Raw genomic sequence first — 23,103 nt, forward strand, 5'->3', positions numbered from 1 at the left:
ATCCAGCGGGGGGAGGGGGTGGGTTAAATTTTTTTCTGACTTGCAAAAACTATTATTATTATTGGTATCCATAGCAGGATAAAAAATAATAAAAAAGGATATGCTCTAATATTTATATACCATCTTTATAGATGATGCAATCTTTTACAATTTTTCCTGCAATTAGTAGTAGTTTATTTATTACTGCTTCATAAAAATCTGTTAAGGAAAAGAGAAAGAAGAAAATAATACAACAAATTACCAACATCCAAAATAAAGTAAGGATACCTAAATAATGACAAAAAAAGTTAGGTTAGGCACACTAGAGCGCAAAACTTTATATTAAATTCCAAAGTGGGAGGTAGGGTGATAGAAGGAGTTGAAGCTTAATTCCACACAGTGAGTATTGATTCAGTAGCTTGTAATGACTGAACAATATCTGTCACTGAATAAAAGTGATCAGACGCATAAACGCATAGCTGGTGCCGAGGGACAGGAATACTACTCGACAGCACCAAACTAAGCGTAGTAAGATAGAATAGATAATTGATATTCTCCTAGTAACTTTTTTACGTACATATTAAATGAAACCCAGTTAAAATCTTTACTAAATTAGATTTTTCGAGATTGAAACCTCCCCAGAAATCAATTAATATCCACTCTGTCTTGCCCCTTAATTTTCTAAAAGAGTTTCCTTGTCAAATGTATAGTCTTGGAATATAAATAAGCTCTGTTAGACCCTACTTTCCTTAGCTCGCTCCCTGAATCCCACCATCCTTCTCTGTCACCTTTATATTAAACACATGCTTAAACATTGCAGTGACAATCGTGAGGAGTCACTCACTCCAACACCAGATTCAATCCTAAATTCAGGCCCAAGGAATAAGGCAAAGGTTCCGAGAGGTAAGATCGGGAAACCATCACCAACAGTTAAACAAGTATCGCCAAAAGTTTCAAGAGGCAGAGAAGACCACGGACTGAGAGGTGAGTGTGTTTATCTTCCTTCGGTTGCTATTGGTTTCGTGGGGAACGAATCGTTTCCTCACAATGCTTGTAACATAAATTCTTTGTTGGATGCAAACTGTGGTAAGAACCTGATATATACTAATGTAATATCTCATCAGGTGACTAATTTAATCTTTTTTCCCGTCGGATTGGAAGGTGAAAATTAACATTACTGTACTTAAAATTGTGAAGACCGAAAGTTTGATTTGTGAAGCGAAGATTATTCGCTTTTTGTAAATTTTGAACCAATGGCTACTAAACGCTGACTGAAAAGAAATTAATCCTTTTTAATAGTCAATTGTAAGTAATTTTGAAATATTTTTGAACAGTATCGAACCTACAAAGTTAAAATAAAAAATAGCTACAAGTCTTGCCTTGAGTAGGAAGTTTTAGACACTCGGAAAATAATCATTTCCTACCTGTTTTATAGCCTAATTTTTAAAGAAAGAATAATTAAATGAAGCAAAACAAGGTGTTAGTAGTAGTTTATGCCACTTTTTGATTGTATTTAGACTTATTAAAATTAACTTTTTAAGGATATTCATTGAACTTAATGTTCTTCAATTTAATTTTGTCTTTTGGACAGCCGGTAAGAAACTTAGCTTAAACTGTTTTGGCAAAATCTTTCATTTTTTTCCTTCTTGGGATATGGATCGGACTGTCAATCAGCCTTACATTTGAAAAGAACTAAATAAAACAATTTTTTTAAGAAATCAAATTTCGATATTAAACTTTAAACCGAATGACCTGTCCTCTTTTAACTCTGATGTTCAATTAGGGCTATCATGAACCTTTTAAGACAAGGCCATACCCAGGATTTTTTTCGGAGGGGGTTTTACTCAAATAATTTTTTTTTCGAGGGGGGGGGAGGAGGAGTACACAAAAAACTCAAAAAACACATATAAAATTTGTTTATATCCATTTTTGTCACGTTTTTACGAGTCAAAAAAACATTTCGGGAGGGGTTCAAACCCCCTAACCCCCTCCCTCTGGGTACGGCCTTGCTTTAAGATGTAGCCAGTAACTGTCCTATTTCTTCTAGAATTGATATTAAAAAGTTGAGCCTATTATCACATTGCTTTTCTGTTAGCGTGTTCATTCTCGGAACGTCAAGATAGAGATTCATAATTTTTGCAAACAGAAGGGGGTTGAAAGAGACGGGAGCCCTTCTCTTACATTTGATCATTTCTGTTCGTCTCAACCAGGTTTCAACGTAGCTTTCTCTTTCATTTGAAATAGCATGTTTTTTTGCTATGATTTAAATTCAGCTTTAATATTAAATTAAGCATTATTCCCTTAATGAGGGGGCCTGCTAACCCACTCCTTCCTTTACTTTTTGCATAGCAAATGCTTTGAGAAGGAAATGGCTCGTTTAGAGGTATTTTTTATGCAATAAAATAGGTTATCTAGATAAAATGGGGATTACCACCTCATCCATACCCCCTCCCTCCTTTGACTTAAGCTAACGTTATGTTTATTTATATCTCAAGACTTTAATTTGTTGTTTAAACTATTTTTACCGCTAACAACTTCTGTCCCCGTAGTAATAGATTAGCCCTCGCCCCTTGGTACCGATATTGTATGTTTACCTTAAGTTTGTTCCTCCAAATAAAGGAGATAATTCACAGACCTCGACCTAGTGGTTGGTGCATAGCTATGCAATACTTTGCATAAATGAGCATATCCTACATAAAAAAAGTGTTCATAACTGATTCGAATTAGGAACTAAGGCACCACGGCAGATTAGCCTCTGAGTCTGATTAAATAAAAAAAACAAGTTTTTTTTTAACTGAAAGTAAGGAACGACGTTAAAACTTAAAACATACAGAAATTATTCCGTATATGAAAGGGGCGGTCCCCTCCTCAACGTCTCGCTCTTTACGCTAAAGTTTTTCATTGTTTAAAAAAAATAAGAGTTGTGATAAGTCAAACTATAGCGTAAAGAGCGAGGCGTTGAGGAGGGGACAGCCCCTTTCATATACGGACTAATTTCTGCTCGTTTTAAGTTTTAACGTCGTTCCTTACTTTCAGTTAAAAAAACTTGTTTTTTTTATTTAATTTTTCAATCTTTTTGAATTAATGCAAGTTTTGACTTTGGATCACCGTACATGAATAATTAAAACAAAATTTGAATATTAATTTTACATTTATTTGGTTAAATGGCTCTCTCGAAACTTGTTCAATTTTATTTACGAACGTTTTTATTAGTATTAAATATACGTAACTTACGAATTAACTTACGTAATGAACTTCTATATTCGTATATTTTTAATACGTATATTAGGGGGCTCGCCCCATAGTCAATACCTCGCTCTTTAAGCTAAAGTTCGAATTTTTTTTCCAATTCTTTAAAAATGACCCCTTAATCACAAAGGCCGTTAATTAGAATAAATAGCTTTTATGAAAGTACTAAAAAATATTTGGCTTAAATAGTGAGGTATTGACTAGGGGGTGAACCCAATCATACACGTAATATTTTCTGTTCGTTTTAAGTTTTGATGTTACTCCTTATTTTCAGTTGGAAAACTTTTTTTTTTATATTTAATTTCTGATCGTTTTTTTTAAAATAATTCTGGCAAGTCCGATGCCCCCTTCATAGCAAGGTCCCTTCCCACATGAAAACTTCCTTCATGGAAAGATCTTCCCAAATAACCCCCGGTCCATCCACCTCCCGATGCCCAGAAAAAATCCCCCCTGAAAACGTCTGTATGCCTCCTAATAACCAATACTATATGTTAACACTGGGTAAAGTTCATAACTTTCAGCCCCCCCGGGGACTTCGGGGGATTAAGTCATCCTAAAGGACATACTTATCATATTTTCAACCATGCTGAGCAAAATGGCGATCTCAAAACTTTGATCAGGTGACTTTGGGAAAAAATGTGCATGGGAGGGGGCATACTTGTCCTCCATTTGTTTGGGTCACATAAAAAGAGAACAAAAACTTCTAATTTACGTTCTACTGAGTCCTACTACGATATTCTAGGATACGATCACCCCTGGGAAAAAAAACAACAAAAAAACAAATAAACACGCATCCGTGATCTTTCTTTTGGCAGAAAATGCAAAATTCTACATTTTTGTAGATAGGAGCTTGAAACCTCAACAGCAGGGTTCTCTGATACGCTGAATATGACGCTGTGATTTTCATTAAGGTTCTATAACTTTTAGGGGTCTTTCCCCCTTTTTTCGAAAATCAGCCAAATTTTCTCAGGCGCGTAACTTTTGCTGGGTAGGACTAAACTTGATGAACGTTATATATTTGAATTCAGCATTGAAATCTGATTCTTTTGATGTATCTGTTGGTATCAATAACCCGTTTTCTAGAGTTTCGGTTACCATTGAGCCGGGTCGCTCCTTACAGTTCGTTACCACGAACTGCTTGATAGGTTATTCAAATAGTTTTTTAAAATGTCCAAAGTCTTCATTTTGTGGCCCAAAATGACAAAACCGGTACTTTTCTGTCAAGATCTTTTGTTACTTTAAAGCACAGTTTATATAATTATCCAGTAAGTTTACCGCAGATGATTTCTGGCTCTTCATTCTCGGTGCGAACAAAAAGCTCCTCCCACTTATTTGTGCACTTATTGTCCACTTATTGGTGAGCCAGCCAAGTGGTTTTGTCAGTACTTGTTCCGTAGGTGATTATTCTTTGTCTACCCGTGAAAAGATCTAATGCCGCTTATGTTTATACGTTCTCTGGAGCACTCGCACCTCGGTCCGGGTTTTTATAATGGGTGAGATAGGGAAAGATCATACTGCTAATTATATAAACTGTGCTTTAAAGAGACGCTAGAACTCCTAATTGTCGTTCGAATCGGCTATCTAACGACACTAAGATTGCTGGTTCAGCACTGTCAGTCGGTCACCCTTGTAAAAAGAAAAAAAATAATCATATTTTGCAACTTTCTTTTTATGAAAAATCTGAAGCTTCGTTTTTTGTTAGTTAGCAGCTTAAAGCTTCTGCTTTATGGGTCCTGGACATGTCGATTATAATGGTTTAATTTCCATGAATTAATATTAACGCATACCATCAACCGAACTTATATTCCATGTTAAGAGCAAAACAAGGGACAAATTAGAAAAAGAATCAACATTTTAGCTTGAAGAAAATTGCAATAGGCATCGAATAGGTTTATTAAGGGTACTTGCTCTATTTCTTCTTTTTCTATAATTATTCATATGCTATGCTATATGAATTTTATGCTATATATTTTTACGCTAATTTGGGATCTAATGCAAAATTTTTTCCTTGTGAATTTTGTTTCCTGAAACTCACTAATCATTCTCGAATCTCACGTAGTGAGATTCCGTAGTGAGAAATGGTCCAAGATAGTACCGGAAGACCAGTGGCCTCTCTTGCGCCCGGGGCAAAATATTGATTAGCACCCCCCCCCCCCTCCTGTCTTGCAAACCTTTTCAGGCCAAACTTTACAAAATTTTCATTTATTAATAAAATTTTGGCAACTTTGCCCTCTACTTTATTTAATAAAAATAAATTTTCAAAAAATACAAAATAATCTTAACCGTTAGATTATTTATTTGAAAATTCTGCTACTACTACTACTACTACTAACAACCCATCGCAGCGCAATGCCGCCTGAGGCCAACACAGGTACGCACGCTCCTCTTCCATCCCAATCTATTCTAAGCCTCCCTTTTTACACCCTGCCACGAAGTTCCCAGTTCCATTAAATATTTCTTTATGACATCGTCCCGGCCCAGACGAGGAGGATCCGCTTTCCGTTTAGCCCTAGACGGTTGGCCAAAAAGAAAAATCTTCGGCAATCTGTCATCCTTCATCCGCACAACATGCCTTAGCCACCTCAACCTTTCTTTCATTATAGCCTTAGAGAGCGGTATTGAACCACATTTTACGTACAGCCTATTGTTTGAAAAACGGTCAGTCAGCCGGGCACCCAAAACAATCCTTAAGCAATTTCTCTGGAAAACATACAGAAATCTTCATCCGCTTTTCGGAGCGCCCATGCTTCAGAGCCATGTTTGACCACTGTCATCACTGTAGCTTCTAATATTCTAATCGTGGTTTGCAGATTTATCTTCCTATTCTTCCAAACTGTTTTCAACTGTAACAACCCTGGGCCTTGGGTATTCTACTTTTAACATCTTCACTGCTCCCACCATATTTACTAATTAAATAAAAAAAAAAACAAGTTTTTTTAACTGAAAGTAAGGAACGACGTTAAAACTTAAAACGAACAGAAATTATTCCGTATATGAAAGGGGCTTTCCCCTCCTCAACGCCCCTCTCTTTACGCTAAATTTTTTTTATTGTTTAAAAAAATAGAGTTGTGAGAAAGTCAAACTTTAGCGTAAAGAGAGAGGCGTTGAGGAGGGGACAGCCCCCTTCATATACGGAATAATTTCTGTTCGTTTTAAGTTTTAACTTCGTTCCTTAATTTCTGTTAAAAAAGCTTGTTTTTTTTATTTAATTTTTGAACGTTTTTGAATTAATGCAGGTTTTGATTTTGGCTCACCGTACATGAATAATTAAAACAAAATTTGCATATTATATTTGGTTAAATGGCTTTCTCGAAACTTGTTTAATTTTATTTACGAACGTTTTTATTAGTAATAAATATACGTAACTTAGAATTAACTTACGTAACGAACTTCTATATTCATAAATTTTTAACACGTATATTAGGGGGTTCGCCCCCTAGTCAATACCTTTAGTCTTTAAACTGTAGTTCGAAATTTTTTTCCAGTTCTTTAAAAATGACCTCTTAATCACAATCAGTTGATCAGTTGAAAAACTTGTTTTTTTTATTTAATTCCTGATCTTTTTCTTTAATAATGCTGGGAAATCCGGCGCCCCCTTCATAGCAATGTCCCTTCCCCCATGAAAACTTCCTGCATGGAAAGATCCTTCCATATAGCCCCCGACCCTCTCCTTCCCCCACCTACCTGAAAAAATCTCCTCTGAAAAAGTCTGTATACTTCCCAATAACCAATACTATATGTTAACATTGAGTAAAGCTCATAACTTTCAGCCCTCCCCCTGGGGACTTTGAGGGATCAAGTCATCCTAAAAGACATTTTTATTATATTTTTGACCATGCTGAACAAAATGGTCATCTCAAAATTTTGATCGGGTGATTTTGGGAACAAAATGAGCGTGAGAGGGGGCCTAGTTGCCCTCCATTTTTTTTGGTCACTTAAAAAGGGCACTATAAATTTTAATTTCCTTTCCAATTAGCCCTCCCACTTTTTTCTTGCCACCCGGGTGCGATACGATAACCCCTGGGGAAAAAAAAAAAAAAAAAAAAAACAAACAACAAAACACAAAAAAAAACACGCATCCGTGATCTTTCTTCTGGCAAAAAATGGAAAATTCCACATTTTTGCAGATAGGAGCTTCAAACCTCTACAGTAGGGTTCTCTGATACACGTCATATGATGGTGTGATTTTCATTAATATGCTAGTTCTTGTAAGGGGACGTTTTCCCTTTTTTTCTAAAATACGGCACATTTTCTCAGGCGCGTAACTTTTGATGGGTAAGATTCAACTTAATGAAACTTATATATTTGAAATCAGCATTAAAATTTGATTCTTTTGATGTATCTCTTGGTATCAAAATCCCGTTTTCTAGAGTTTCGGTTACCATTGAGCCGGGTCACTCCTTACTTACAGTTCGTTACCACGAACTGTTTGATAATACTACCAAGGTAAGTGAAGCTGCCCACCTGATGAATCTTTTCATTGCCCAACGTCACCTTTCATCTTCACTTATTGCGACTTAGTCTTACTTAACATCAATTGTCAAACCTATTCTACCACCCGTAACTGGCAATACCTCGAAAAGCTCATTTACTTTGCTCAAACTTTCATCTAAGATGCTGAAATCATCTGCATAATCGAAGGCTATAAGACTTTTCCCTCCCCATTTGATTCCGTGGTCTCCCATTGCCTTTCCTTTGCTCCTTAAGACAAAGTCCATCAAAATAATCCATTACAAAACCAAACCTCATTTCCTACCTTAACCGCAGTAGTGTTGTATTCTCGTACATAGGACTAATCACTTTGATGTATTTGTCTGGTATACCATACAAGGATAAAACCTTTACTAAAGCTCTTCTATCAACAGAATCAAACGGTTGCTCATAATCTAAAAAACTGAGGGCCAAAGGTGTTTGACAACTCAGGCACTTCTCAATTATTAACCTAAGAGTGAAAATTTGTTCGGCACATCCTCAACCTTTTCTAAAACCACACTGTTCTTCTGTTAAAACTTTGTCTAAGGCATCTCTCAGTCTAAAAAGTATCATATTACTGAGTAATTTACTACCTACAGAGACCAGACTAATGCCTTGATAATTACCACACTCCCTTTTATCACCTTTCTTATAAAATGGCTTAATTAAGGTTTTCCTAAAATCTTTAGGTACTTCCCCCTTTTCCAAAATCATATTCATAATCTTCAGTAATTTATTTCAAACCTCAGAGCCACCATATTTAAGAAACTCATTTACTACCCTATCAGCACCTGGAGCCTTATTATTTTATAATCCTTTTAGTACTGTCGCTAATTCTTCCTCACAAAACAAATCTTCCTTCACATCCATGGTATGACAAACATTTTCTTCTATATCTTTTCCTGCAGCTCTATCTCGGTTTAGCATATTCTTAAAATGTTCTGCCAATCTCCCTTTAATTCTTTCCTTATCGCTAATTGTGGCCCCATTCCTGTCTTTAACTGGGCCATGTCCGGATTGACTACTCCCTCTCAATTTATTAACATGCTAGTTCAATATTTTACTATTATCCATGGCCTCCACTTCACACCTCCTTAGTTCATAATGCTTTCTCCACTTTCTTTACATTCCTTTTGTTTTTATATGATCTATCACTCATAAAATTCTTGTACACGTCCTTTCTCCTTTCTATTAAACATAAAGCTTTTTCACCAATAATCTTAGCTGCAGTCCTAGCTTTCTTCGCTAAGACACCTTCAGCAACTTCACAAATTATTTTTCTAAAAATTATTCCAACCATCTTCCACATTATCAAACTTTAAACTCTTAAGTTTAGTATTCAACTGTTCCTGGAAAGTTTCTCTCAAATTCTCATCCTGGAGTCTACCAACATCATAACTTCCCGGGAGGTAGTTACCCTTCCGAAATTTCAGCTTTAAATTAACCCTTGATACTACTAGATGGGCGTGAATTTGAAAATTCACGCCCTAAAATTCTTCACCCGGAGCAAGTGCCCCCTCTGTCCCCCCTAAAACTGCCTCTGAGGAAGGGCAGACTATAGCACCTTCTGGAACAAATGCTACATTAAAAGGCAAGGTTTCAGCAGATCTAGGAACAAATGCCACCTTAAAACGCAAGGTCTTATGTGTCGTTAATGGCTGTCTTCTATGTAAACATTCACTCCCTACTTCTTTGGACTTTCCTCTCCTTGCTCTACCATTTGTTCAGACAGCAAGGCAAATATTTAGGCAAACATCTCGCTCTGGTTACCTGAAACTGGAAACGCCTAGGAAAAAGTAATTGAAAAGCAGATTTTCTCGGTACTGCACACACATTTCTGGCCGTCTCCCTCAGTGGTTATTTCATCAAAGCTTTCATTTGATTCTTTCAAGTGAGGAAGAAAATTTTGCTCCGCCTAATCGAAAAAACAAAATTCGTACTTTGTGATGAAGTATGTCTCATTAAAAGGGAATATCCAATCTCCGGCACAAAGCCGAGAAATTGAATGGTTTTTCTAAGATTTCCCGTAGAGTAGGTGTCGGCTTTTGGTTTTATGTCGTTTATTCAGATGTCTTATTCAAATTCTACAAGTTGTTCCAAGACCGCCCAATCAGTTCTAGATAGTTCAGCCACACAAACTAAAAAAGGTAATATTGAACGAGATAGGGTGATCCTATCTCGTGTGGCTTTAACGGTAGTAAATAACAATCCTGCTTCTTAATTATGGGCTGGACTGATGTTTGGGTGTAACCTTAGTTGTAGTTGCAATAAAGAGCATCGGTTTCCCAGAGCCATCATATCCAGATGCAGATTTTGTCGTTTCTCATAGGGTATAATTCGATTGTAATAAGCTTCTCTAACATCCGGTCGTGGAGACCACTTGTCTCGCACGAATTGCGATTGCTTCCTCTAGTTGCCTTATAACCATGAATGAGATATGTTAATGGTTTTGATATAATATTTAGCTCGAATCTGGATATACTATGTACTAAAGCGAGTAGCTCTTGGATTAATTCTTGGAAACGTAGATGCACAATTGGAAGGCAGGTAATTGAAGCTTAGAGTGGAATTTCCGGTATTTGTTAAGTACAGCGACCACACTCAAGAGGTGAAGTTAGGTTAGTCCGATGAAAATTCTATCAACAATTTCGGCATTTCCAAGAATCTTTGCAGGAGTTTATAAGCTCTTAAATACAAAAAACACGAAGTTTTGCTTTTTTTCTTATAAGGTTCACCAGAAATGCTTCATTTTTTTTTTTTTTTTAGGCAGTAACGGTTTTTAGGCCTTATAAACTGGGGGCAAGGTATAAAAAGATAATTTTTTAGTCAATTAAGTACCTTAATAGGAGTGTAAAAATAAAACATAAAAGGAATCTAATGTCAGATGTCATAAAAACGGGGGGGCAGCTGCCCCCGTGCCCAGGCTTAGAACCACCATTACTTCGAAAGAGATCGTATCTAACCAGCGGTCGACAGTGGCGTCAGTTCACGAATATTTCTGTGATTTTGTGTCACTGAACGAAACATGGCCTGTCTCGGGCCGAAATGCCATCAGGGTGGAATTCCAAGATAGTTTATCGATTTAGAATTCTTGTAAAGCTGGCTCACTCGTTCCTAAAGGCATATACAGAAAAATACAGAAAAAAGTGGGAAATATTGTGAATTATTTTTAATCTTCATTTGACTGTGGTGATTCATTCGAGGCTTCATAAGTTTGTTCACATGTTATATCCTCGTTTAATTAAAAAAAAAACCTTCAAAATATATAGACTCCTGTTATGATCATTTAATTTTGTTTTAATTTCATTTAATGTTATGATCTTTAATTTTAATTCGTTTTAAGTTTGACTTGACTATTCTCTTTAATTTCCATAGGATTTATTTATTCATCTATAGCAGCACCTGTTATTTTTGTTTGATGTGACTATTCAAACTAGTTTGTGTTCGTTTTGGTTTCATTTACTCTTTGATTGCAATTTCTGTTTGTTTTAAGTTTGAACTATTATATGACTTTATTTCCTTAGATTTTAGTTCAGTTTACCTCTTTAATTTAAACACTTTTCTTTGAAAAAGCTTTTTTTAATGAATGTTTGTTTGTTTTTAATTGACATGGTTTTATTGTTTGTTAATATTATGCACATTTGTAAGGTGTTCGTGCCCAAGAATTGAATTGTTGAATTGCAATTTAAATTTTGGACAAAATTTAAATATTCAATCAAAATATTTGATCAGTTGTAGCTTTGTGTAATAAATTTCTAAAAAATAGTTTTATTCTAGAATTTCAGGTGGATATAAAGGGCATCGTTTGACTTGTGAATAATTTTTGGTTTCTGTAGAGTTGAAGCCATCCGGACCCCCATTTTGTAGACAACTTTGAAAATTCTTGAATCTCAATCCACCACTTTATTAAAATATTTTTTTTAATTGTATTTTATTCCAGCTGTTTGTTTCTTTAACTAAATGCCGGAAAAGGTTATTTATTAAAAAAGAGTTATATTTTGCTATCTTAGAAAAAATAATTAAAATAAAATGTCATCAATCGATGCATTCAAATTTGCCTTCTTAATTTTTGTCTTAATTGAGGCGCCCTTAGTCCTGAAATTTTAATTGCGGTATCTACATGATCTGAAATTTTAAAACCAGATTAGTGTAAAAAATCTAATTTTTCTGGCTAAGAATCAATATAACTACATTTTTTTTTTCAAAATTTTATTGTCTTTATTTATTGTCCTTTTTTATTATTTATTTTCTTTATTAAGGACCTCTTGGCCCGGTCTGCTTACTCTTAAACGTTCATGCTGATCGAAAAAAAAAACAATTTTGGTCCATCTTGATGTTTTGCGAACCGACACATCTTTTTAAAATATTATTTTCCGGTACTTGCCAATTAGCCGGAATCCACGCAAGAAGTCAAGTTCGGTTAATGCTAATGAAATAAAACAAAATATGATGAAAATATAATAGTTTAGAAAAAAATTTCGGCTATATATTCGCACATTAGGGGGATGGGGGGTAAAGCATAGCACATATTAAATATGTAACCTAAACCAACCTAGGTACCTTCCCCCCTAAACCACAGAAACCAATAGTTTAAATATTGTAAAAGCAGTGACAAATCACGGTTTCCAATCCAATTGTCTATTGAAAGAAACCCGTTCGACTAGTTTCTTAAGCATCTTCAGTATACAATATATGGCGTGGGTTCCGGCTACGTGACAAGTACCTATTTCCCTATTTGATTCTTTTAATCCAGTATACATGCTCAGTTAGTTACTAGCTGACCGGAAACGAACAAATTTGGGCCCGTTTTGGGCGTCACGAATCAATGCAGTAATTTTTTGCCATAGCTTTGTCTCCTTCGAGGTCCCCCTATCTCTGTCTACATGCTCTGTAAGGCTAACCTAACCTGATATTAGCCTAAAAAAAGAAACAAGTTTTTTAACTGACAGCTAAGGGCAACATTAAAACTTAAAACGAACATTAAATATGCCGTATATGAGGGGGACTCCCCTCCTGGGAAATTCACCTGATGAAAATTCCCTCCGAAAATTTTCTGTGCATTTCCCAATAACAAATACTACATGTAAACAATGGGCGAATTGCATAACTTACATTCCTTTCCCGAAAAACTGTGGGGGCCATATCGTCCGCAGAGGCATGGTTATTGAAACTTGCCAACCTGGCTGAATCAAATGGCTATCTAAAAATTTTGATTGGAGGTAATTTTGGAAAAAAAGGAACTTGGGAGGGTTGCTAGTTGCCCTCCAGTGTTTTGGTCGCTGAAAAAGGGTCCTAGAATTTTAAATTTCCGTTCAAATGAGCCCTCCCACTATCTTCTAGGACCATTGGTTCGATACGATCGCCCCTGGAAAGAACATAAATTAATAAATAAACAAACACGCATCCTTGATCTTTCTTCTGGGAAAAAGTGCAAAATTTCACATTTTTTTTTTTTTACAGGGAATTTTGAAACTTCTACGATAGGGCTTTTTTATGTGTGTAATATGATGGTGTGACTTCCATTAAGATCGCTTGACCTTTTGAGAGTGTTTCCCCTACCATGTGTGGCCAAGTTTCATATGCCACGTACCGATACAAGCAATCTTCAAACATGCTTTGTTTTCTTTGCGATCGACCTATCCCTGTTTACATACCCTGTATGTTGCAAGCCTATCAGAGACGAAAGAAAAAATCGGGCCGTTTCTAGGCAGTACGGATCGATACTGCCAAAATTAGTTTCAACTTAATTTTCTGCATAGGGGGTCAAAAAAAAAATATGAATTTAATTTTAAGGAGGATTTGAGAGACGGAATTTAAGCTTCTGCTTCATTACGTCCGGAATCTCTTAGCCTTTTGATCTGGAATGATCAAAAACATTAAAAGTCAAGTAACTGGGCTGACAGGAAGTATTACGAGTCCTGGCTGATCGTAATAGAAGCTTTGCGTCAAATTCCGGATGATGTTTTTTTCCAAGTTTCTTTTGTGTATAAGGATATCCTTGACTCAATAGCTTAAGTTACATAAGTTTTGATCTTTTAAGAAAAAAATGCCTTTTCATAAAAAACCGAAATTTAGGATGCAAAAACGTTTTGGCGCTCTTATTTTCCCTAAGCATAATATTTTACCTCGCCTTCCCCAAATACTTCCCTGAAAGTTCCAGCTCTAACCCCCCCCCGCCCCAGTCGCTCCTAATATATTACAGATACGCTATTTTAGTAGCCAGGGTGAATATACTCTCTTTTGATTTACCTAACTATTTGACCATGAACATAATCAAAGTTCAAGCGGGGCTAGTAGTGCCAAAACTTACAGGTGGATCAGACACACACATTTAGATACCCGCACATCTCCTCCCTCTAAACACATAATGTAAAGTCCCCTTGCCTCCCTTAAATTGTATGAAAGTTTCAGCGCGATCCCCACAATTCAATCCCGAGACGTTGCCGATTTGCCGTTTTGATAGCTTGGATACATAAATTCTTTCCATATACCTCTGTCTTTCCCCCAGATTCAAAATCTGAGGTCCGATAGGTCCCCCAGCCCCCTTGACAATTTCAACTACACCTCCCAAGTCGTTCCTGAAATAATGTAAATGCGCTATTTTGGTAACCTGGGTCCACGTAGTTTCTTTTAGTCTACATTGCTACTTCACTGGGAATAGATTGTAGTGCAACAGGGGTTCATAGTGCCAAAAATTCAAAACAGAAGAGATACCATAATCTTTAGCCTGTTCCCTTCTGTAACCCTCTCCCAAGCCAAGATTTTGATTGATTTGCCCCCTCTTCCTCTCTCTAATCTCTTTAAAGTTTTTTGCTTGATCCCGAATGACGTTCAACAAATGTTAATGTCTTTGTTTTACACCGCAACTGTGAATATACTCTAGCCCCATGGGGACTTACAGTGTCAATACCTTTAGGTGAATTTAGAACAAACATATGTTTCGCGCTTTTCTTGCCCCTTCCCCAAGTACACCTCAAGGTCCACAATGTACCCTCATGGTCCATTTGACCCCTCAACAGCCCTGAAAGTCTCAATTGATATCCCAAGCTTTTCTTGAGGTATTGTGGAAACCCTCTTTTGTTAACCTGGGAGCATATAGTGTCTCCCCATTGTTTTCCCTAGCAGTACCTGAAAGTTTTAACTCCATCCCCTAAGAAATTATCGCGGTTTTGCAGATATGCTACTTTGATTACGTGGATACACATAATATCTTTCGATTTATCTGTACTCTCTCCTCCAAGTCAAAATCATAGTTTCACTTGTCCCCCCCCCTCAGCCCAGACATCCCTGGAAATTTAACTTGATCCCTCAAGGCATTTGTGAGATATTGTAGATAATTTGAAAACTTAGGTCCATATAGCATCTTTTGATTTACTCAAGTATGCATACTGTTCTTTGGAAAACTTTGGGAGTCTTAACCTAGCGAACGACCGCTAAGAGCCTCTAACTGATAAGAAATCCAACACCAAAGATGGCCGTTTTCTGCCAAATCCTATCTATGAACCAATATCATAGGATCATGTGAGGAACTGTGTAGCAGAAAAGGGCAAGGGAGGAATTGTTCCCTCCAATCACTTTTGACCCTTAAAAGAGGATCTTTCAACTTCCAACTGAATGAGCCCCCTTTCAAATTTTTACGACTTTCATACCAGTTGGAGAAATTAAAAAAGTACTTTGTCCTTATCTGGCCTTTTATCGCACCCCGTTTTTGGAGGAAATTCTTTTTCTTTTAACTTTGACTATTTGGCCCAGTTCTTTAAGAACGCCTCCTGAAACACAAAGGCCGTTTAATTGGAATAAAAAGCTTTCTTTAAGGCACTAAAAAGCTTCAGCTTAACGAGCGAGGGTTGAGGAAGGGGCAGACCCCCTCATATAGGGAATAACTCTTCTTCGTTTTACGTTTCATTGTTGCTCCTTACTTTCAGTCTTAAAAACTTTTTTTTTATACTTAGTTCAGTAATGAGCTAGTTTTGCACCATCTTACAAATATGGGGAATTATCACGAGTCTTCATTGTTGCTCCTTACTTTCAGTCGTAAAAACTTTTTTTATACTTAGTTCAGTAATGAGCTAATTTTGCACCATCTTACAAATATAGGGAATTATCACGAGTCATTGTGTTTGAGCTAGAGTATATATATATACGTTTTTCATGGACTGTGACACATTAAATTGTTGTTCCTTTTAAGTTTAAATATTGCTCTTTGCTTCATTTAAACACATCTAAGTCAATTCCTGCAACTGGAAGTCTCAACATTTGCTTTGTTAATAGTGAATCCAAACCTAAGTCTTACCCCAAACTGCAGCCTATTAAATGTAAAAAGCATGTCTGTACTTACAACTAGAATCCTTACATATATATGTATATAAATATATATATATATATATATATATATATATATATATATATATATATATATATATATATATATATATATATATATATATATATATATATATATATATATATATATATATTAATATATAGAAAATAGTATGTGTAAAAATTTCATATTTACGAGATTTTTATTTGGTCTAATGTGTATTTGTCCTTTCAGTTTCAAAAAGTGGGAGTAGATCTGGGAGTGGGTCTCGAGAACGTAGTGAACATTCAAGCGAGCGTCCGTCCTCCCGGGATCGTCATGAAGATCGACATAGTAAGAGTCGAGAACGCGACTTGATTTCAATAAAAGATTATGGGCCTTTAGACAATTTACCTGGACCTGAAATTGTATGTACTCCAGTAAAACTATCCCATATTGCCACCCGCACAGAGAAACAGAGCAATCGACGAAGCATACCACAGCCTACCGTAAAAGAGCCTGTTGTGGCATCTAATGATGCAATGACCTCATCTGGGAGTGGAATACCCAAGCCTACTGCATTAGTGAAAGGAACTAGTAAAGTTGTTAGTGAAACAAAATGTGCGACGGTGACAGCAAAGCCACCTTTGAAGCGTACGCCATCACAAAAAGTTAATGTCGAAACGGAAAGACCAATGCAAAATTCTGATTCTGGAACTTCTTTGTCTGTCCAAGGTACAGTACCAGTTTTAAAAATAACCAGTTGTTTCACTTACATGTTGTATCGATTTTAGGGAATGAGAGCAAGACTTTAATTTTTGAGGTTTTTAAATAATCAAAATTTAATTTGTATCTTTATACCACTGACTCCCAACTGGGGATACGAAGGAGGATGTCAAGGTGTGATCTTTAAATGTATTTACTATAATCACCTACTATGGCAATACCAATATTTAGCTAGCTCTAATTTGACGCAACCACATTTCTCATAGAATTTTCTAATTGGCTCGGAATTGATTGAGAATTTTATCAGAAATTTTTGGCGGAAAAATTTTATGAAAAATTCTGATTTGCTCAAATTAGCGTTAGTTAAATTTTGGCATCAGTAAAGTCTCATTGTGAACGAGCCGTATGTGAGAATAAAGGTGCACAAGAAGTGCTTACGCTGCAATGCTAGAAAAATGGCAATTCCGTCGTATTGCCTTCAGAAAGGTGGAATATCAATCGTTTGCTTTTTTCGTCCGTTATAGTGATCCCAACAAGTATATTAATCTGCTTGTATATTGATATTGTTACCATATCAATATTATATAGCAACAATATCGAGTTTGTTAATATATAATTTCTAATAATTTACGTCCTTTTCAAATAAATATTCTGGATTTCTGGATAGGTATACATAGGAAAAGCTTGCGGTAGCAGCAAATTCAAAAGAAAACAGATGACTTGAATTCTTCTTATCCCATTCACAATTTTCTGCCCGTAGTCCTTCTTTCAAAGGTGAAAATGAGGGCTAACGTTGTCAACTTAATCTAAAAGCAGGTAGATTCATGTGCTCTATAAGTATAGAATATAGCTAAGGCAGTGCCATAATTAAAATGTATTTTAAATATAGTGAGTCTCTGTCGACCCTTCTTAATTTCTGTTTCTGCATTGAGTATACCGAAAACTATTTAAGCTAAAAAGTACACATTCTAATAAATTAGTCTTAGTCCGTAAGAAGGATTTCAAACTATAGAAACCCTCCCCTAACAAATATTGGAAAAACTTCAGAAAAGTGTACTTGGAATAGCATCGTGTGAGGGCCGACGGCTCGTGCTGCTGACTGTTGTTTTTTCTTCTTTTTTTTTAGTTTCACTGTAAAAAAGACCTAAAGTCGTTTTTTTATTCAAAATCACAGGCAGCAAATCACAAATCTCAAGTCCTTCAAACACACTCCCTCGTCAAAAATCCAGATGTCGTGAATTAGATGGCTCTAATGTTGCACTGGTGTCTCCTATGCCGTCATCTAGTGGAAGTTCAGCATCCTCGTCAAGTCCACAAGCCGCTCCCGCTTCCTCCTATGGGGAGAAAGAAGGTGATGAGGTAGATCAATATTGTGAGGACACTGAAAGCCCTAGAGATAGTAGGAAGTTGGGGGCTGAAACACCAAAATTTAGCAGAAAAGAAGGCGCACAAGATGTGGAAGAAAAGGTTAGTTATCATTGAAAGTAAAAGGTCAAAAATCAAAGGTCAGACGCTGAGAAAAATCTTAATAATCTTGTCAATAATGATCTAGACACATTCTCCGTACCTAGAAACAAAAGTGAATATTGAAAAAATGGGTAAAAAACGTCTTCCACCACATTAATGGTTTTGTGTAATCAAAACCAGCAATTTATACTCTTTCTGTTTTTTTTTTCCAATTTTTTTTTTGTATCAAGATCAATAATCAATGAATGTTATATGAAAAAGAATGAATGCCAGACGAAAAAAAATCCATATTTTTTTTCCGTCTGGCATAATTAGACTATTTTTGTCTTTTTTTTTTGTCTTGTGAGTTGACTGCTCACATAACTGGTGAATTTCTAGTAAAAAAAAGAAAAAGATCAATAAGACTAGTAACCAATCGACTGTTTTGCTGGTGCCTTGAATCTTATAATACAAAAAGTTTTAATAGATTTTATTTTCAAATAGAAAGCTTAACAGTCATCACTGTAGGTGGCTAGAGTCCTATTAACCTACACGTTGTTTTCACCGAATTGGGTTCAGCTGGAAAAAAGATGAAAAGTATGACATCCATCCATTCTCGTTTTTCCTCATACACTGACTCTGTACCTACTCTACCTGTTAGTTGATAAGTGATGAATGAGGATATGGAGAACAATATTGATTGTATTTGGAACATAGAGTTTGATTCCTCGTATTTTTGAAAGTAAGATAATCTTTCATTAATCTCTAAGTATTTAACTTAAGGCCGTATATTTAACTGCCATTACCGTTTTTTCAGCTATTAACGGTTTTATCTTTAACAAATTCCATGTTTTGTAGAAAAAATCAGAGGCATCTACTGCGGCTGAGAGCAATCTTGGAGAAGAAGCAGAAGATGTTCTTATGAGCATAAAACCTATGCAGCCATTAAACAGAAATTCCCCGTATGGATATATAAGAAGTCTGGCAATGTCGACCAGGCATATGGCACCTAGTCTGCATACTCAGAAAGTTGGTAAGGCCTGGACAATATCATTAGTCCCCTAATTAAAAACTCGACTTTATTTTTAATTAACATTTAAAACTTAAGAACAAATTCTAGACATAAGTCCAAATAACTTAATGGGGTATTTTGAATTTACTTTGGCTCCAAAAGCAATATTTTTGAATTTCTTGCAGGTTTTTTTTTCTAATGAGACAGGTTTTTATTTATATATTTGAGATCAAGCTATGCTGTAAGAACCAATTCGCCACGTTTTTGTATTGAAATATGAGCAAACATTTTGAACTATAGGCAATTTCTGAGACCACACTGGCTAAACATGATAAAACGAAACAATAGTAAAAAAGAAGAAGAGAAAAACGAGGATTATACAAGCCAGTGAAAAATATGGACTAAATACAAATATTTCTGTCAAGACCTCCGCTTGACCGTCCTCAGTGCAAAATAATAATATTAAAATTACTAATGAAAATCCATGGGTGCTATAAAAAAAATTTCAAACCTTAAAACAAAGCACAACTAAAATTTGAAGTCCCTCTCCATGTAATGGTGAAAGGGTAACTAAATGAAAAAATACAGTACTGAATGGGAATTCAATTTTTTAATTTATACAGAGCATTTTTAAAAGCTAAACGCTTTCCAGGTAAAACATCATCACAGATTAGGCTAGGTTGCAAAATGTGATTTTTTTAAATATTTAAGTAAAAAAGATCAGAATTAATTAGTTCATTATAAATGGGGCTTAAATAGGTTTCTCCCGTGTCTCTATTGAGAGCAACCTTTCGGTGAATGTACTTTTTTATCTCAACTACCTCCCTGAAAACTTGGATGAGACCTTTAACAGGGGCAATAATGGAGGTGTTATCGAATAAAACGAAATGTTGCGGGTTGTCATACACATGCTGAGCCAAGGCAGAATCAAAAGTCTCAGGCCTTTGGCATAGCTCCATAGCTTTGTCGATTTAGGACCTGTGTTCCAACAATCTCTCCCCCAATTTCTGATGGGTTCTTCCGACATAGAAACAGCCGCAAGAACATGGAACCCTATAAACCCCACTGCCAAAAATAGGGCTCGTTTTATCTTTACCGCTGTTAAAATAGTTCTGGATTTTATTAGAATTCTTGAAGGTGACATTTAGGTTATGTTTTTTAAGAATTCTTTGCAATTTGTCACCTAAATTGGGAAAATAGGGCAAAACAGTAAAAACTTTCTTATCACCCACTAAAGGGAGGGTATCTATTGGAGGTTGAGGAGATGATGAATCTTTTTCTGCCTTTTTTGTCTTTTTTCTATGATGGATTCCAGTAACTTGATGGGATATCCATTGCAAAACAAAATTTCCTTCAGATAATTTAATTATGGGATTATATGAGCCTTTGAACAAATTCTTATGACACGACCAACTAAATATAAAACTATTCTTCTTTTTACGCAAGGAGGGTGATTTGAAGAGAAATACAAATACCTTTTATTGTGCATAGGTTTTCTGTAAATCGAATATTCAAAGCTGAGAGATTTACTGAAGATTAAGACGTCTAAAAAAGACAGTTTATGATTATCTTCCAGTTCCAAGGCGAACTGAAGGTTGGAATCGAAACTATTAAGATGAAGTAAAAAAGCGTTAAGTTCTATCTCTCCGTGATTCCACACAGAGATAACATCATCGACAAACCGGCCCCAGAACCGGTGTTTCAGGTTTCAATAAATTCCATGTAAAAAGTGGCCAAAAAAGGTGAAAGGCTTGTAGCCATTGGGAGGCCATTTGTTTGGGTGAAAAATTGATTGTTGTACCGAAAATATAAGGAATATCTATTGCAAAGGCGAACAAGTCGCATAATGGTTTCAATATCTAATGTTTCGTAATCCATCCGGTCAATATTATCTTCTAGTTTCTTTTGAAGAGCAAATTCACATTTTTTTTATATCACATGATGTATACATCGAAATGGCATCAAAACTGGCCAAAATTGTGTCTTTTTTTATATCAAGTTTTTTTAATTTTTCCACAAGGTGTACTGAATTTTTAATGTAAGAAGCTTGCGTCGACATAAGAGGACGAAAAATTGTGGATAACCATTTTCCCAGTCTGGAAGCTTGCGAACTATAAGAGGCCACAATTGGGCGCAGAGGAACTCCATCTTTGTGAATTTTTGGGAGACATTAGAATTTAGGAGCGGAACACCCTATAGGGTAAAACATTTTGTACATTTGGGGAATAATGAGTATTTCATTTTGAAAAATTTCCTGCTCTTTTAGTACTTCACGGGTGAACTTGTCGGTGGGGTCTGAATCTTTAGGTTTATAAGTGTGAGTGTTAGACAAAATATCTGTAACTTTTTTGTTATATGAGATTTTATCAAGGATAACAATTTTATTCCCTTTGTCAGCCCTGGTGATAATGATGTCTGGGTCTTTTGTTAAATTTCCCAGAATTTGTGTTTCCCGAGTTTTTGAATTAGAGGAATAAGGAGTGAAGTCAAGAAGATTCTTAACAACCTCCCCTCGAAGTAAATCTGGATTTTCCCCAATACCTCTTGAGCCAAATATACCCGCCTCCACACTGGTTACTATCTCTGAGAAATTTACTCGTGGACGAGGCAAGCAAAATTTTGGTCCCTTAGACAAGATATGGATTTCTTCCGGTGTAAGAACTTTCGAAGATAGGTTCTCAATGACCGGGCCAGGACAGAATCTAGGAAGAAAACGTCTGGAATTTTGAAATATTTCGTATTGTAATTTTACAATTTTTTCTGATAAACGAGTTCTAGCCATAAATGTACAAAAAGAAAGACTCGTTACTCCACACATGTACAAAATGTTTTGCTACCTAACCTAATCACATTTTGCTGTGATGTACATCACGCTGTACATCACATTTTGCAACCTAATCTAATCTGTGATGATGTTTTACCTGGAAAGCGTTTATCTTTTAAAAATGCTCTGCATAAATTAAAAAATTGAATTCCCATTCAGTACTGTATTTTTTCATTCAGTTACCCTTTCACCGTTACATGGAGAGGGTCTTCAAATTTTAGTTGTGCTTTGTTTTAAGGTTTGAAATTTTTTTTATAGTATCCTTGGATTTTATTAGTAATTTGAAGTTTATTATCTTGCACTGAGGACGGTAAAGCGGAGGTATTGACCGAAATATTTGCATTTTTGTACATATTTTTCACTGGCTTGTATAATCCTCGTTTTTTTTTTGTTTTTTTTTATGAACTATAGGCCAGCGTAATAACTCTAATTTGTAACTGAAACTGATGGTGATTTATTAATGGAAGTAGAGAATAATGTTCCGTTTTTTAATATTTAACTGTTTAATTGTTTATTTTACGGAATAACTGAGCTAATTTCTTGAAAATGAATGTTCATGAAAATCTTTAGTTTGGCACGAGTAATTGATAACACATCTTTGAAATGACAAATATAGGGGGGTGGATGAGGAATGCCATCCATCTTGATAGAATGTCTTACATAAAAGGCTCTTCGGCTATGTCATTCCTTATTTGGATATTTATTACCTCAGAACAGTCGTCACTCTGAGGAATCCCAACTCTTCAAAGATTATGCAAACTAAAAAATTGAAAAGAAATATCTCTTTGATTCTAGGCTAAAATATTGCTCGACTAAAGTCTTCCGTTTCCGATTTCTGGTTTATTTAAAGTACAAGTTAATCCTTTACCGTTAAGAGCAAGAGGTTGAGTGGTATTAAAGAATACTTGAAATTTATGAGGAAAAATATTCGTTGTCGTTTTTCCTGTTTACTATTATTTCAAAACAATAAATTTTTTATTGTATTTACTTGATCCGTAATTTAAATATCGTAGATATAAAACAAATATTTTAATAGAAAAATGGTTTAAACTTGCTCCAATGTTGCATGTACCCTTTGAGTTTTGATAAATG

The 23,103-nt window shown here is 35.6% G+C and overlaps 1 protein-coding gene across 5 annotated transcripts in view; it reads left to right on the top strand.

Moving 5' to 3' along the window:
- sick (sickie) overlaps positions 1-23,103 on the top strand; it is a 374,025-nt gene that overhangs the window by 213,926 nt on the left and 136,996 nt on the right. For 4 of the 5 annotated variants that reach the window (XM_089107071.1, XM_089107072.1, XM_089107073.1 and 1 more), the window contains 4 exons: positions 800-963; positions 16,259-16,738; positions 17,904-18,196; positions 19,034-19,208. In XM_089107071.1, coding sequence (XP_088963197.1) covers positions 800-963; positions 16,259-16,738; positions 17,904-18,196; positions 19,034-19,208 — 1,112 coding nt within the window. Of the gene's footprint in view, positions 1-799; positions 964-10,140; positions 10,249-16,258; positions 16,739-17,903; positions 18,197-19,033; positions 19,209-23,103 lie in introns of those variants that run through there. The other variant, XM_089107075.1, reaches the window with a different exon arrangement.

Source organism: Artemia sp. Qi Xiang Cuo, chromosome 21 (assembly GCF_049724085.1).
Source record: "Artemia sp. Qi Xiang Cuo chromosome 21, ASM4972408v1, whole genome shotgun sequence".
Taxonomy (NCBI): Eukaryota; Metazoa; Arthropoda; class Branchiopoda; order Anostraca; family Artemiidae; genus Artemia; species Artemia sp. Qi Xiang Cuo.